Source organism: Centroberyx gerrardi, chromosome 8 (assembly GCF_048128805.1).
Source record: "Centroberyx gerrardi isolate f3 chromosome 8, fCenGer3.hap1.cur.20231027, whole genome shotgun sequence".
Classification (NCBI taxonomy): Eukaryota; Metazoa; Chordata; class Actinopteri; order Beryciformes; family Berycidae; genus Centroberyx; species Centroberyx gerrardi.
This window is the reverse complement of record NC_136004.1, coordinates 12,390,316-12,404,728: the sequence shown is the minus strand read 5'-3', so window position 1 is coordinate 12,404,728 and position 14,413 is coordinate 12,390,316. Positions and strand designations below refer to the sequence as shown.

The following is a 14,413-nucleotide window of genomic DNA, read 5'->3' as shown; positions in this document are numbered from 1 at the left end:
ACGTGCATGCACATCCGCACATCCAAAGCACTAACACACACACACACACACACACACACACACACATATCCCGCTCCTCATCTTGCACAACACATCACAGCACACATACACACTCACGCACACATCCTGCACTCCATCTCCCAGTGCTGTCACCCCTCCCTCCCCGCCCCCTCTGATTTCCCTCTTCAAATCTCATCTGAGCTCCCATGGCGGGCAGCAGATGGCACAGGCAGCCTACTCTTATCTTTTATTGAACATTATTTGTTTTATTCATTTTGCTCCACAGATGCGTTACTACACGTGGCCTAACTCGCAGTTTTCAATGTGAAATCGTCCCATATGCTCTCCTGTTGTAAGCGGGTAATGCGGATTTATTAGAAAAGAAGTGGGGTAAATGGTTTCTGTTTATTTTGTACTTTCATATCGTACAAACCTGAAAGCAACTAGTCTTTTTTTTTGTCTTTTTCCCCTCTCCCTCCACAGGCATCCTGAAGTTCCATGAGGTGTACCTGGGCGAGGGCGTGTCGGACGGAGGGTCAGAGTTCCAGGAGGGAGGAGGCGGCGGCGTGGTCAGCGGCTCCTCGTTGGAGCAGTACATTGGCAGTGCCCGCGAGGCTCTGGGAGTAGAGTCCTATTACAGCAGGTGAGACACTTGATCACAACGAAACACTGAGGAACGTCCTTTTCACCACGTTAGCGTATTATCCGTATCATAACATAACACCTATTTCACAATAAATGCCAAAAAAAAATCCAGAATTCATTTCACATATTTTTCTATCAAAATCTCCTTTACTTTTACTTACTGGAACATGCCATATTTTTAGCGGTTACTTCATGGCGTACCAATAGGTGTACAGGAAAATTCCAACCAGTAATACCATCACAGATTTTTGAACAACCGGAAATACGGTTGATGTCAAATTGTCAAATGTCAAATTACGGAAACAGCATACCATCAACATGCTGTTTCCCTGTGATTTTAAAATAATAATCTGCAACATTTTTATATAAATAAATATATTGATATTACACAGTAGTCATTAAATCTATACCCGCAGCGACACCATGGCTGAACAGACAAAGAAAAGAGCGCCACCTACAGAAACTCAGACTTCATCAACAGAAAATCCAAGGAGAAAGACGTCACAGTACTGGACACACTGATTGACAAGTGATCTTTGGAAGTGCAGTGTAGAAACACCACAGCAAAATGACTGCTTAGCACCAAAGATGTAGCCAAAAAAAAAAAAAAAACACTGATTGCCACTTTAACCAACGCTTTACATTTTCACCCTCAGCTTTAGCTTAAAAATGGTTATTTTGTCATGCAGAAAGTGTGTGTGTGGAAGGGTATTATTCTGCCCCACTGCCCTCTGTGATGACAGGCCTCCACTAGCTACCTGCCTAAACTGCTTCGCTCTCTTCCCACTGGGAACAAATGAGACGGAATAATGGCCCTTTGGATGCCCAGACTGTTGAACCCGGCTAACAAACAGTGAGCCTGACAAGCAATGGAAGAGAGAAAGGGGTTTACTGAGAGCGTAAGAAAGGAAAGGAAAAAGGTTGCGATACCGTGGTGAAATCGATGGGGTAAAAGTCAAAGAAGCGGAGGGTGGTGGATAGAGACTTAACAGACAACAGGGAATACAGCCAGAGGGAGTCTGCAGGAGGAGATGCAAAAAGGGGAGAGAGATATTGACAGTGGAAATCTCCCATTGACATCCACTGGCCTACGCTGAGTTTGAAGTTAGCCCCGTTTCTCTAGTTGGTGTTTGATCCATGGTGCCCAGCTGGTCCGCCCAGTGCCAGCCTCCACCACCCCAGCAGCCTGCCCCTCCTGCCCCATTACCAGCTCATTTACTGCTCCAATGGGAAGCGGCACACACACCACCGCGCCTGGATGGGCACAATATGGCACCACTTACCGGCCCATTCATTCTCCCCAGTGGAGAGACAGGGGAGGGAGCACTCAGAAATGAGTGGATAAAGAAAATGGAGTGAATGGGAGGGAGAAGAATGGGGAGAGCATATGTGGGTGAAAGAAAGGAGGATTTTGAGAGGGGAATGATGCAGCCTTTGTGATCGTAGGACTTGTGTATTCACAAATGGAATCTCTGTGCCGCCATCTCGTTACACCACATTGTATTCTGCTTACAATGTGTCTCCAACCCACAAGGGTTTTGGCTCTTCGGACAGAGGGACCCCAGGAGGATGAATCTCAGAGGAGACAGACACTGCAAGGATTTGTTAAAAAAAAAAAAAAAGAGGGGGGATGGGGGTGAGATGAGAGTTCCCATGGTGCCAAGTTCATGCTCTGCTACTATACTGTGCACTGCTACAGGATGCTGACACAAGAGTTATGCGATATGGGTGTATCAGAGGAGGGGGGCAGGGATGAAGGGAGAGTTAGAGCAGTGTAGATTAAGTGGTGGTGAGGTAGTGATAGGGCTGGTGGGGCGGGGGGGGGGGGAGAGAGTAGACTCCCCACTGACTGGATCAGCATCACCAGCATTATAATGAAAGGATTTAACTCTGCTTACCATCAGGATCTTGGACCAAGCCTGGGAAATTAGGCCAAGTGTGTGTGGGTTGAACAGAGTGTAGTATGGGTAAGAGAGTGTGTGCAGTTGACTTATCTGCATAGGAACAATGTAAGCCTGTGCATTGTCTATTTTATTGAAGCTCTATTCTCCTGCCACCCTTTCTATCTTTCTATGTTTCTCTTTCTCTCTCTCTCTCTCACACACACTTTCAGAGGATGTTCCAGCAGTGAGACGGAGAGCGAGGCAGGAGATTTGTTGGACCAACAATTTGAGGAGCTCAACAACAAGCTCAACTCAGTCACTGATCCCACAGGTTTCCTGCGCATGGTGTCCAGAAACAACCTCTTCAACAGGTAGGAGACTGTTGCGAAGCACCTGTGTGTCCCTGCCCTCTCATCTGCAGATGAAGCCTCACTGAGAGGCAGCCTTTATCAACAAGCACTACTTTGCCCCACTTTTCCACAATAAAGATTAAAATATCTGCTGGGGTAAGGAGATTCGCGGGCATTGTAGCTCATCTGTGAAAAGGGTCTTTTCTCCATTGTTTAGCCAGCGCAGAGGCAGCATGTGAATCCTCCTTATTAAATAGACTGAGTAGAGCCAAGCTGTTAAAGCCCTTATCAACCGCCTACTCTGATGGCTCTTGTGTGCGTGTGTGTGTGTGTGTGTGTGTGTGTGAGCGTGTGTGTATGTCTGCATGTCAGACATAGACACTGGGATGGGGAGTGATGTTTAGATGTTTGCCAATACGACTGTCTGTGTTTGCAGTGCAGATTTATGACTGTGTAGATTCTGCCAGTGCCATCGGCAGGTACCATTTAATGATACTATGCTAAGTATGTATTTACATTGTGCTGATTGGTAATGTATACTATGTGTGCGTGTGTGTGTGTGCATATGCGTGTTGCCCGTGTGTCTGGGTCATATTTCCCTGTCCTCGTCCACAGTTGAGCTGCTCTTTGATGAGAGGGTAATTCCAGCTTTAATTGAGTCTCGGTGCTCATTAAGCCTCTTTAATGGGCTGCCGGTAATAATCCGCTCATTCTTTTGGGCCTCAAAAAACTCTGAATTATAAAGCTCCTCATGCTTAGGAGCCTATCGTCTATCACAATGCTAAAGCAAGGGAAAATGGAGAATAGCTCATTGTCATTTCAAGTCATACATCTTGGGGTTTGATATTAAGATAAAGAATGTGCTTTTCAAGGGCTCGCTTTTATTTCACTCTCCCTTATCATTTTTCTCCTCAATCACATTTCAGCAGCCCCTTTGCTATGTGATATGTAGGCTATTAGGGGTAGGAAGACTGCAATATTCCCACAATTACCCATAATTAAGAGAATTGAGTTATTCTATTAAAGGAGAAAATTGTTACAAAGACTAATTCAACAATGACACTTAAACCAAAAATAGGTATGAGAAAAATATACTCCACATTAAAAGATATTATCTGTGGTTCCTGGTGTGCTATCTCTTATTGTTGCTTGCCCTATTTTTAACACTGAGATCTTATCCACATCGGGGAGCTGCAGGGAGTACTACTGGAAGGTAATAATGACACCTTCAAAGTCACCTCATGTCTAATCCCCTTACTTTCTAATTGAATACTTTTGTACGCACCGTGATCGTATAATCGGATTGTTTGAGGACCTCAATGAAGATGTCAGTAAACATGCAGTAAACAGTGACAGTAGGACTCACACCTCAAAACAGCTGTGTGGCCACCAGCTTGTTAAGTAGCTATTTACGTCACAGCTAGAGAAATCGGGTCAGTATGGAAAGTTGGAGAGCAGTAGTGGATTAGAGGCTAACTTGTCTGCCTTTGTCCCACCTCTCTATTCACAGTCTTTAACTTTCAAGTATGTTATTCAACATAAGCCCAAACTAGCCAGCCAGTGAACATACTCTTCACCTTCAACCTTACTGCTCTTTGTCTTTTTTTTTCTCCGTTTCCCTCTACACTTGACACTCACCTTTTCTTCACTTATCCCTTCCCTCCTCTCTCATTCCTCCTGTCAGGCTAACAAACGATTGTTTGCTTTCCCATGGCGGCCCATGCCAAGGCCTGGGAGAGAGAGACAGAGAGTGTTGGGAGGCTGGAGGGAAGCCAGTGGCCCGGGGCTACCAGGAGGGCGGGATAGATGTCTGTTGGCTGAGGCCCGGAAGAAACTCTGGCTGGTGGAGCAGATGGAGAGCAGTGACAAGTGTGCCTATAAAGCTTGGGCCTGTGTGCCTACAGCACCAAAGGCTTCTCACCCTGCGGCCACCATTAGCACAGTTTTCAGTATGTTGCGTGTCTCTGCCTGAGCAGGGAGCTGTCACTCCTGTCACGCAGCAGAGATGCCACAAATATACAACATATCTACTAATGCGGAGCACCAGAACAAGGCTGTTGTCTTATTTCTGTTTGGTTCAGAAACTTAAAGTTCTGCAAAACACTCTCAGTCATTTGCAATGTATTGAAGAGTATCGCAATCTCCTTTTCCGCCAACTGAGAGATTCTCTGATTTTATCATGTAGAGTAGTCAGGAGTCTGGACAGTAGCTGGTGAGTAGAGAAGAGCCCCACACTCCCTCTCATGTGGTGATTCTGTCAAAATGATAGCATTCAACGCTACACTAAGCTCCAGATTGTCACAGTACAATATCGCCATCTTGTGGAGTTTTATATTTTGACATCATATTTTCTTAACACAGTGGGATAGTGCCTCTTTGTGATTTCTCCACTAAAATTACATAGGGAGCCTGTTTAAAAAGAGATCATTAGTTGCTCATTACAAGGCAGATCCATTATGACCTGCCTTTGTCAGTCCCTGCCTCTTCCTCTGTGTAGCTGATGGTGAGTCAGAAAACGAAAGATGAGCCTCTATGATTGAGTGTGTTGAATCACTCCCTTCTGCTGCAGTGTTGTATCACTACCACAGGAATTACTGTGGCTGAGTCTGCAACTTGCCAAGAGCCATATCTGATGTAACACTATGCAGCAAGCTAGATATGGCCCTCGTCAACCACATTACCAGCACTTCTGCCAAGCCCATTACAAGCAGCATGGTGGTTTGGTGTTGAGGACGGTTTGATTCACAAGATCCTTGTTAACATGCAGTTATTTCACTTTTTTCATTACGGTATCAGAGTAATTTAGAGCAGAATGCAGTCCAGAACTGAACTGCCACAAGAAATGTCTTTACATTAAAATGTAAATGTAATTTAGGCCATTTGTTTTGCAGCATAACAAAAGCATTAACAAAAGTGTTCCTAGTCCCAGTATTAAAAATAAGTCCAATAGAATGGTCTCAGCACAGTCAGTAACAGAATAGTTTTATTTGTGAAACATTTGAAATTAAATATTAATTAACTAATATTGACTCCAGGGTATTTGTACTATGCTACAGCTTCTGTCACCTCTCCACTAATGAAATATTACTGAACTTGATGATGAGTTCACAAGTTTTGGCTTAGGTTTTTTTGACTGAAAGGAATGCTTGCCCCAGTGGACAAACTCTGTGACAACAGGCAATTATCTGTTTTCTCCCGCTCAGGGAGAATTAGGAGGGCAGAAACAATGGCTTGAAGTAGACCTAAATATATGATATCTTGAATACAATCTTCACCTGTCCTAGTACAACCGAAGGGTAGTGGGTGTGTCTTTTTTTACTTTGGAAGAAGAGTAAAAAGAGTGTGTCATTGTCCAAATACTTTTGGAGCTCACTGTAAGTGTGTGATGCTTGGGTGGCAAACTGTCTAAAGCTCTGTACTTCCAAGGTTTACAACTGCAAATACCAGATCTGCAGCAGAAAAGTATGATCTAGTGTACTGTGTGACACCAGAGCATTGTTTTTGTGTTGTGCTTGTGCAGGAGTTGCCAGAGTATGACCAGCCTGTTCAGTAACACCATGTCCCCTGCCAAAGACGGTAGCTCTTCCCTGCCTCGGCGTTCCAGCAACCTCAGCAAGCCTCCACTCCGGGCGCTTTATGATTTGCTCATCGCACCTATGGAGGGGGTGAGCACTACCTCTTTGGGTCAATGCCTGCTTGTGCATGTATATGTGTGAGAGAGATACAGTAAAGAGCATGAGAGAGAATGCGACTTTAAAGAAATAGAAATCACCACTTATAATGAATATTCTTGTGTATTTGTGTATCTTCATACCAAGCCTTTTGTCTGTTCAGGGCCTGATGCACTCCAGCGGGCCTGTCGGCAGACACAGGCAGCTGGTGATGGTCCTGGAAGGAGAACTGTACCTCATCCCCTTCGCCTTGCTAAAAGGCAGCTCCTCCAATGAATACCTGTATGAGCGTTTCAGCCTCATCGCCGTGCCCTCCATCCATGGCCTTGGAACCAGCACTAAGGTTGAGCTTCTTATTCAAATGACTGAAAAAATATCTGTGTTGTAATACCACAATACCATTAATAATACCATTTCTACTGGACCAAATAGGTTATGCTTATAGATTCTACTTCTTTTGTGCCCTTAGGCTCACTCTCGCCGCGCCGGGCCAGCTCCATGTGGCGGCGTCTCCATGGCAGCGGTGGTGGGGAACCCTCGACTGCCGTCACCTGTGATGGACCGCTGGCTGTGGGGGCCCATGCCCTCGGCTGAAGAGGAGGCCCTGATGGTGGCTGAGCTGCTGGGCTGTCAACCCCTGGCCGGCTCCTCTGCCACCAAGGAGAGGGTGATGAGCGCCCTCACCCAGGCTGAGTGCGCCCACTTTGCCACCCACATTTCTTGGAAACTGGCTGCTCTGGTGCTCACACCCAATCCAGAGGGTGTGCCCGGTGGGGCGGGTGCCAGTGTAGGAGTGGGAACAGTGGGGAGAGGCGCGGGGGGTGGGAGGAGAGGCAGCAGTGGCCGGGGCAGGAAGGGCTCATTTGGAAGCAGCTACACTATCCCAGAGTCGCTCCACATGCAGGATGACAGCAGCGATGTGGAGAGTATCTGTGACAGTCCGCCCCTACAAGAGTTCCTGCTCACCGCTGCAGATATATTGGACCTAAGGCTGCCCGTCAAACTGGTGGTGCTGGGGTAAGTGGGCCGGGCCAAGGGAACAAAGTTAACTCCTAATCTCGATGTCAAATTTAAGTCCTAATTTATTATTTTATTTTGTCTTATTTTACATTTATATAACTAGTCCCCTTTAAATCAAGAAGAGACCTAGCCAAGAAAGCAGCCCAGGGTCCAGTTTTTCAAAACTTACCTGATAGGATTTCAGTAATCGGATTGGATTAAATTGGGTTTTTCAAAACCGATAAATGAGATTCTGATCTTTTCAAAAACTGGGCACTGCTCTTTCAGCTTTAAATCATTTTGCAGTGAGTTCCATGAAGAGGTAACAGAGCACATGAAGATACTTTTGCCTAATTTACTTCTGACCTTAGGGACAGATAACAAAAACAAATCATTGTGCTTACTTGAAACAAAATGAAATGTTTTGTAGCATTTATACAGTGAAATAGCCTGCTAATCCAGTCATGCATGTGTGCTTCTGTGTGGGCGCAGGTCGTACCAGGAGTCCAGCAGCAAGGTGACAGCTGACGGTGTAGTGGGGCTGACCAGGGCCTTCCTGGCCGCTGGGGCTCAGTGTGTTCTGGTGTCCTTGTGGCCCGTCCCTGTCGCAGCCTCCAAGGTTTTTGTCCATGCCTTCTACACTGCCCTGCTCAACGGGACCAAGGCCAGCGCTGCACTGGCAGACGCCATGAAGACTGTTCAGAGCAGCAAGCAGTACTCACACCCCTCCAACTGGGCAGGTTCGAGACACTCTCATTCACTCATGTATTAATCCTGCATCTATTACTAATCAAAACGGTTAGTATGCCTGCATGAGAGGATAAAGACATGGCCTTGGAGATTTTAATAGTGATTGAGTTTATTTCCCTTTGTGGTTTTGTCTTTCCAGGTTACATGCTGATTGGCAATGATGTGAAGCTCAACAGCCCCTCATCCCTGATTGGCCAGGCTTTGGCTGAAATTCTGCAGTATCCAGATCGAGCGCGCGATGCCCTGAGAGTTTTACTCCACCTGGTGAGACATGCACACACACACACAAGCACTTACACATAACGTCACACACAAAGACACACACAAAAATGCTGATGCTATACATCCCTCACCCTTTGTTGCTCCTTGCAGGTGGAGAAGTCTCTTCAGAGGATCCAGAACGGTCAGCGTAACTCCATGTACACGTCCCAGCAGAGTGTGGAGAACAAGGTGGGGGGCGTCCCTGGCTGGCAGGCCCTGCTGACAGCTGTTGGCTTCCGTCTCGACTCCGCAGGCACCGGTATCCCTGCTGCTGTCTTCTTTCCCACCGCTGACCCAGGAGACAGGCTCCAGCAGTGCAGCACCACCCTGCAGTCACTACTGGGTATGCAGTGGAGACAAGCTCTGTACCACAGTTAGATCAGATGCAGAATCTGCCTCTTTCCTTTCATTGATTCAGTGTTCTAGATTATGTCAGATGTGTTTTTTATTTGCTGTGATTCAATATTATTTTTCACAGTATAGCCAGCTCTGCTCCTTCATATTTCTAGCCAGATTTCATATCACCTCATGTGAAATCACCTGCTCAGTCTTGATGCTACTTAGTTTGGGGTATAATGAACGTGCCTTGTGTATGAATAATGAAGTGCTTCTTTTGATCCCATCCCTCAGGTCTGCCGCCCCCAGCTCTCCAGGCTTTGTGCAAACTCATCACAGCTTCAGAGGCAGGAGAGCAACTCATCAACCGGGTAGGCCCCTGAAGCCCTGCTCACATACCGCTGGATTATTAAATCTAATGCACTAGATACACTTAAGTCTTTGCCTCAAAAGTCAAACAACATGACATTTAGTGTTTAGAGTTATGAAGGCAGTCCTACCCACTTTCTTTGACAGCCCTTTGCGCCATGAGGTTCAAGCTAGAAAAGAGCTGCGGCATTATGTCATAAGATAACCTTGTTACGTTAGGACCCGTTATGCACAGTAACGCACTGGCAGCTAAAGCTGCAGCTTAATTTGCATTGAGATGCTGCATTGAAGCCGAACCAGCAGTCCTTAAAGTACAAAGTCTCAACCACAATCTGAGTCCTGTGCTCCTGCTCCCTAGCTCGTGACCCCAGAGAAGTAATCTTATGCTACTGAGGTTCATCCATGTGCATGTGTAACATGTGGTTACCACATGCTTAAATTGTAAGATTATCCAATTAGTAGGCGATTAGGGCTTTTTGTTGCGTCATACAGTAAATAGTGGGGTTCAACGTACAGAACATGAAACATGCTCAACCTGATACAGGAGATGCACACACACAACACTTCACTGCATAGAGATCTACTATTTGTATGGTAATCCCATCAGACACTGTTGTCTAACATAAGGGTAATGTATTATACATAACTATTACTTATTGCTGTTTTCCTTCTTGCTGACCTGAACCCTTCTACCCTTTGTGAATGGCCTGTGTGCATGCAATTAAAAGCCTATTCTCTCTCCCCTGCCCTAACGCCCGGTGTGAAGGCTGTTAAAAATATGGTGGGAATGGTAAGTGTGCCTTGACCTACCTGCACTTCTTCATCCCGTTCTACCCTAATCCACCGCACTCCATTTCTCTCTTTTCTCCTGCTAAAAGTTCTGCGACACCACCTTCCTGCATATGCAGAAATATGAGCTGCATGAATGTTCACGATCTGCTTTGATGTCTGTTTCCAACATCTTTCATGCATACAACGTAGCTGTACAAATAGTTGCTTTTCAAGTGTTTGTGTATAAGTTTTCCATTGCTAGTTCCTGCCGTTGGAGATCTTTGAGATTACGAGTGTTCAAGGATTTACAACCCTGGTTCACTCCATGTCAGAGGAATGTTTCAGGGTGGTAGGAGGATAAAACTGTGATTTAAAAATAAACCAATCATAATCATGAAGGGGAAAGGGAGGTGACAAAGGCATGTTTCCACTTTCTGAACAGTTGCGTCAGTTTGACAAAGGTGTCTCTGTTCCAAGTCAAATAATCCCCAAACAAACAGGCAAGTGTGGCCCCAGGGCACATGTAAACCCCCGCAGAGCAGGATCTGAAGCCCTTTTAGTATAGGCTCTGTTGCCCTGAATACTCACTGGAATAGGAATCAACTTCACAAAGGGGTCAAGAGTCAGATTCATAGCTACTAAGGGAAATTAACTTCTAGTGCCACATCATTTTCTTTTCTTTAGTACATTGGAAGAAATAATTAATGAGAGCAATAATTTTGCACTTGGATTATTTTAGTTTTTGTTGACTAAAAATGGTTTGACTAACCAAATGCATTTAAACCATTAATCATATCATCACCAATAAAATTAATGTGTTTATCTTATTTTACTCATTCCTAACCTCTCTCCCTCTTTTTCCTCCTTTTCCTCTTTGTCTTCTCCCTCCTCTCTCCTCTCCAGCTCCACCAGGTGCTAGTCCAACTCCAGACAGGAGAGAAAGAACAGGACTTCTCCCTCCTGCCCATTCAGGTGTCCATTAGTGTGCAGCTATGGAGACTGCCAGGATGCCACGAATTTCTGGCTGCTCTAGGTGAATAAACTGATGATTCCTGACTGATAACAGCTCATTTACCAAAGCAGTATAACTTGCAAGGATAAACTCATGCAGTCCCCCTCCAACTCTCTACCCATTACCCACCCGTGTACCTCTACACACATACACACACACACACAGATTACCTTTGTTCAATTAAAGTTAAAAGTTACAGCTATTGTCCTTTTGTGTGTGTGCAGGGTTTGACTTGTGTGAGGTAGGCCAAGAGGAGGTGGTGCTGAAGACAGGCAAGCTAGCCAACCGCCGCACCTTGCACTTTGCTCTCCAATCGCTGCTGGCGCTGTTTGGTAAGTATAGTTTTTTTTGGGGGTTTTTTTTAGGACCAATTTTTTATCGATTCATTCATACATGACTTTGGCTGCTATCGTTCCCCTTCCCCATTCCCCCTCTCAGGCTTCTTCAAAATAAAAATAAAAAATAAATAAATAAATAAATTTAGATGTGTTGTGTTTTGAAGTTTTGTGTATGTAAGTGTCAAGCTATCAATAGTATAACATTGTTTGGCCTATTATCTATAAAACATCTATAGTACGTTAATGAAAACATTTACATAATTAGGCTGGGTTAATTAAGTAGTAAATGTATAACTGTAGTACATAGTCCATGGGAATAGATATCGGAAACATATTAAGATCGTCCTAGGTATTACTTATTGGCAGAAACACGGTAAAGTACAACAATAATAAAGGCTAAATAAATAAATAAATATTTTTAAAAAAGTTTTAGTTTTTGTTTTTCAAGAAAATAAAAAATGAAAAACAAGCCCATACTCATACTCATTTTATCATCCCCAATCCTCCTAATATTATCAGGCACTTGACTGTAGATTGGAACTATCCAGAAGTTGTACATAACTCATTTAGCTTTCCTGTTGTGGTTTTACATGTACCACATCTTCCCTACCATCTTTTTCTCTTTCTTCAGACTCCACAGAACTGCCCAAGCGCCTGAGCCTGGACAGCTCATCTTCCCTTGAGTCTCTGGCATCAGCCCAGTCTGTGTCCAACCCCCTGCCCATGGGATATTCCACCCTTCCCTTCTCTCCTCCTTGCCTGGACAATCTGGCGTCAGATGCCATCTCTGTCTACAGCCTCAGCTCTGTAGCCTCCTCCATGAGCTTCGCTTCCAAGTCAGACTGTGATTTCCTCGGCCATCGGCAACGCTGTGGGGTCACGGCACACTACTCTGCCCACAAGCACCCTCACGTTCCCCGCAGTCGCTCCTCTCCTCAAGGGGCAGCTGCTGCAACAGGAGGGACCCGAGGGGAGGAGGAGGAATACGAGGGCTTTTCCATTATCAGCAGTGAGCCGCTGGGAAGCCACTGTGATTCTCTGCCTCTGCCACCAGGCCATAGCCAGCGCCACCACCGCGGAGGCAGGGGGGTTGTCGGCGGGTCGAGCACGGGAGCAGGGAGGGGCTACGCTGTATCGGTATCATCAAGGGGTAGTGTCAGCACTCCTACCTCCCCTGTCAAAACTTGCCTGGTGCCCAGCCCCAACTCACCCTTCCAGAAGGTGGGCAAGGTGAGCAGCTCAGATACAGGTGAATCTGACCAGTCCAGTACTGAGACGGACAGCACTGTCAAGTCCCAGGAAGAGAAGACTGTCCCCCTGGACCCCCAGGAGCTGGCCCAGAAGATTCTGGAGGAGACCCAGAGCCATCTGCGGGCAGTGGGCAGCCTTCAGCGGGCCGGGGCAGAAGGAGGGACAGCTGGAGGCACCTCAGCTCGGAGCAGCGCCTTCCGCTCCTCAGAGACCAGCGCGTTCAGCCGTCCCAGCAGCAGTGCTAGTGGCCGAGCTCAGTCCTCCCCGAGACCCAAACCTCCCTCCCGTTCCTCCTCCCTGCAGAAGATAAGCTCTGGCTACAATAGCCCTGCAGTGTCCGAGTCCTCCCAAAAGGAGGGCAGCCATCCTTCCCCCACTCTGGACAGCCACGCACAGTTCAAGTTGAAGTACCCAAGCTCCCCATACAGCGGCCACATCTCTCGCTCTCCCAGTAACGTGTCTCCCAGTTCCGGCCACCAGTCCCCGGCCGGTAGTGCCCCGTCCCCTGCTCTGTCCTACTCCTCCACTGGCTCTGCCTGCTCCACGTCGGCTGATGCCCCAGACCTGGACCGGCTAAGAAGGGGGGTCATCGATGAGAAGGTCCAAGCTATCCACAATCTGAAGACCTTTTGGGCTAATGCTGCAGCCCAGCAGCAGCAACATCTGGGTCCCGTCAAGGCCATCCACAGCGGTTCTGGACCTCTGGCTTCTGCCAGTAGGGATGTGCTGAGCCTTCTTAACCTCTCCCCACGCCACTGCTCCCCTAGTGATGCCCAAGACAGCCTGGAGCTGCGGGAGCTGGGACTGCAGTCACTGGATAGGGTTAGCAAGAACTCCTCCAATGGACACCACTGCTCCAACCCCAGAAAAGTGGCCCCCTCACCCACTATTTCCACAAGCAGCAGCCCTGGTGCTCGTTCTATCCGACTACCTGCTGGCAATGGATACAAGTTCCTGTCACCCGGCAGATTTTTCCCTTCCTCTAAATGCTGAGACACTTTAAATGGTCCTATACTTTTACCTATCATTTACTATCCTGTGTGCTGGAGGAGTAGGGCACTTTTTGAGGGCCACTATTGGTCCACTAAACTTGATTGACAGTGAAAAGGATTTGATTGGTCAATGAGTGTGATCCCCCAGAGGCACATGAATGCTTTAGAGAGTGTCTTGTCTTTGTGCCCATAACACTGTAAATGGCAATGAGAAATACTCAACGACCTGATACTGTGTTTGTGTGTAACTGTGTGTCAGGTATGTGTAAATGCCAATTGGTATTTTCTCCAAAAACTTTGCTGTTTGTGTGGGCCAAGATGCAACAGCTATGACTGATTTCCTCCATTCTATTTTTTTGTTTTTAAATCTAATGGTTATTGTTATTATTGTTTGTTATTGTTATTAATATTATAATTATTATTATGTTTTGTAAATTAATTCCAGTGTTTCACAATCAGTATTAAGCGTTTTTATATTATTAAAAAGTGAACAAACCTGTACCATGTAAAGATGGATAGAGTGAAAAAAAAGATTTAATATTTTTTATTGAAATCAAAAGGGCATTTTGCCTGATTTCTTTGTGAATTGAGTGTCTGCTCCGTAGCATGGATTCTCTTGCTATTCAATGTTAAGTACCATGTATGACTTTTTAGCCCATGATTTTTGAGATTAAACATGAAAATTTCATGACAACCATCTGTCATTTATCAGTAAACTGTTTCAATAAAAAATCATGTTTGCTTTCTTGTATTCTTGGCTTCGTAGTATTTTGTCGCATATCAAT

At 45.9% G+C, this 14,413-nt stretch overlaps 1 protein-coding gene across 1 annotated transcript in view; it reads left to right on the top strand.

Moving 5' to 3' along the window:
- The window catches only part of LOC139930903 (tetratricopeptide repeat protein 28-like), a 162,202-nt gene extending 147,904 nt beyond the window's left edge, over positions 1-14,298 (top strand). Inside the window, exons 13-25 of the mRNA XM_071924235.2 lie at positions 484-643; positions 2,759-2,899; positions 6,399-6,543; positions 6,713-6,892; positions 7,019-7,566; positions 8,041-8,288; positions 8,438-8,562; positions 8,671-8,902; positions 9,190-9,266; positions 10,031-10,054; positions 10,939-11,068; positions 11,272-11,379; positions 12,017-14,298. Coding sequence (XP_071780336.1) covers positions 484-643; positions 2,759-2,899; positions 6,399-6,543; positions 6,713-6,892; positions 7,019-7,566; positions 8,041-8,288; positions 8,438-8,562; positions 8,671-8,902; positions 9,190-9,266; positions 10,031-10,054; positions 10,939-11,068; positions 11,272-11,379; positions 12,017-13,629 — 3,731 coding nt within the window. The 3' untranslated portion in view covers positions 13,630-14,298. The remainder of the gene's footprint in view (positions 1-483; positions 644-2,758; positions 2,900-6,398; positions 6,544-6,712; positions 6,893-7,018; positions 7,567-8,040; positions 8,289-8,437; positions 8,563-8,670; positions 8,903-9,189; positions 9,267-10,030; positions 10,055-10,938; positions 11,069-11,271; positions 11,380-12,016) is intronic.
- The last annotated feature ends 115 nt before the right edge of the window (positions 14,299-14,413 follow it).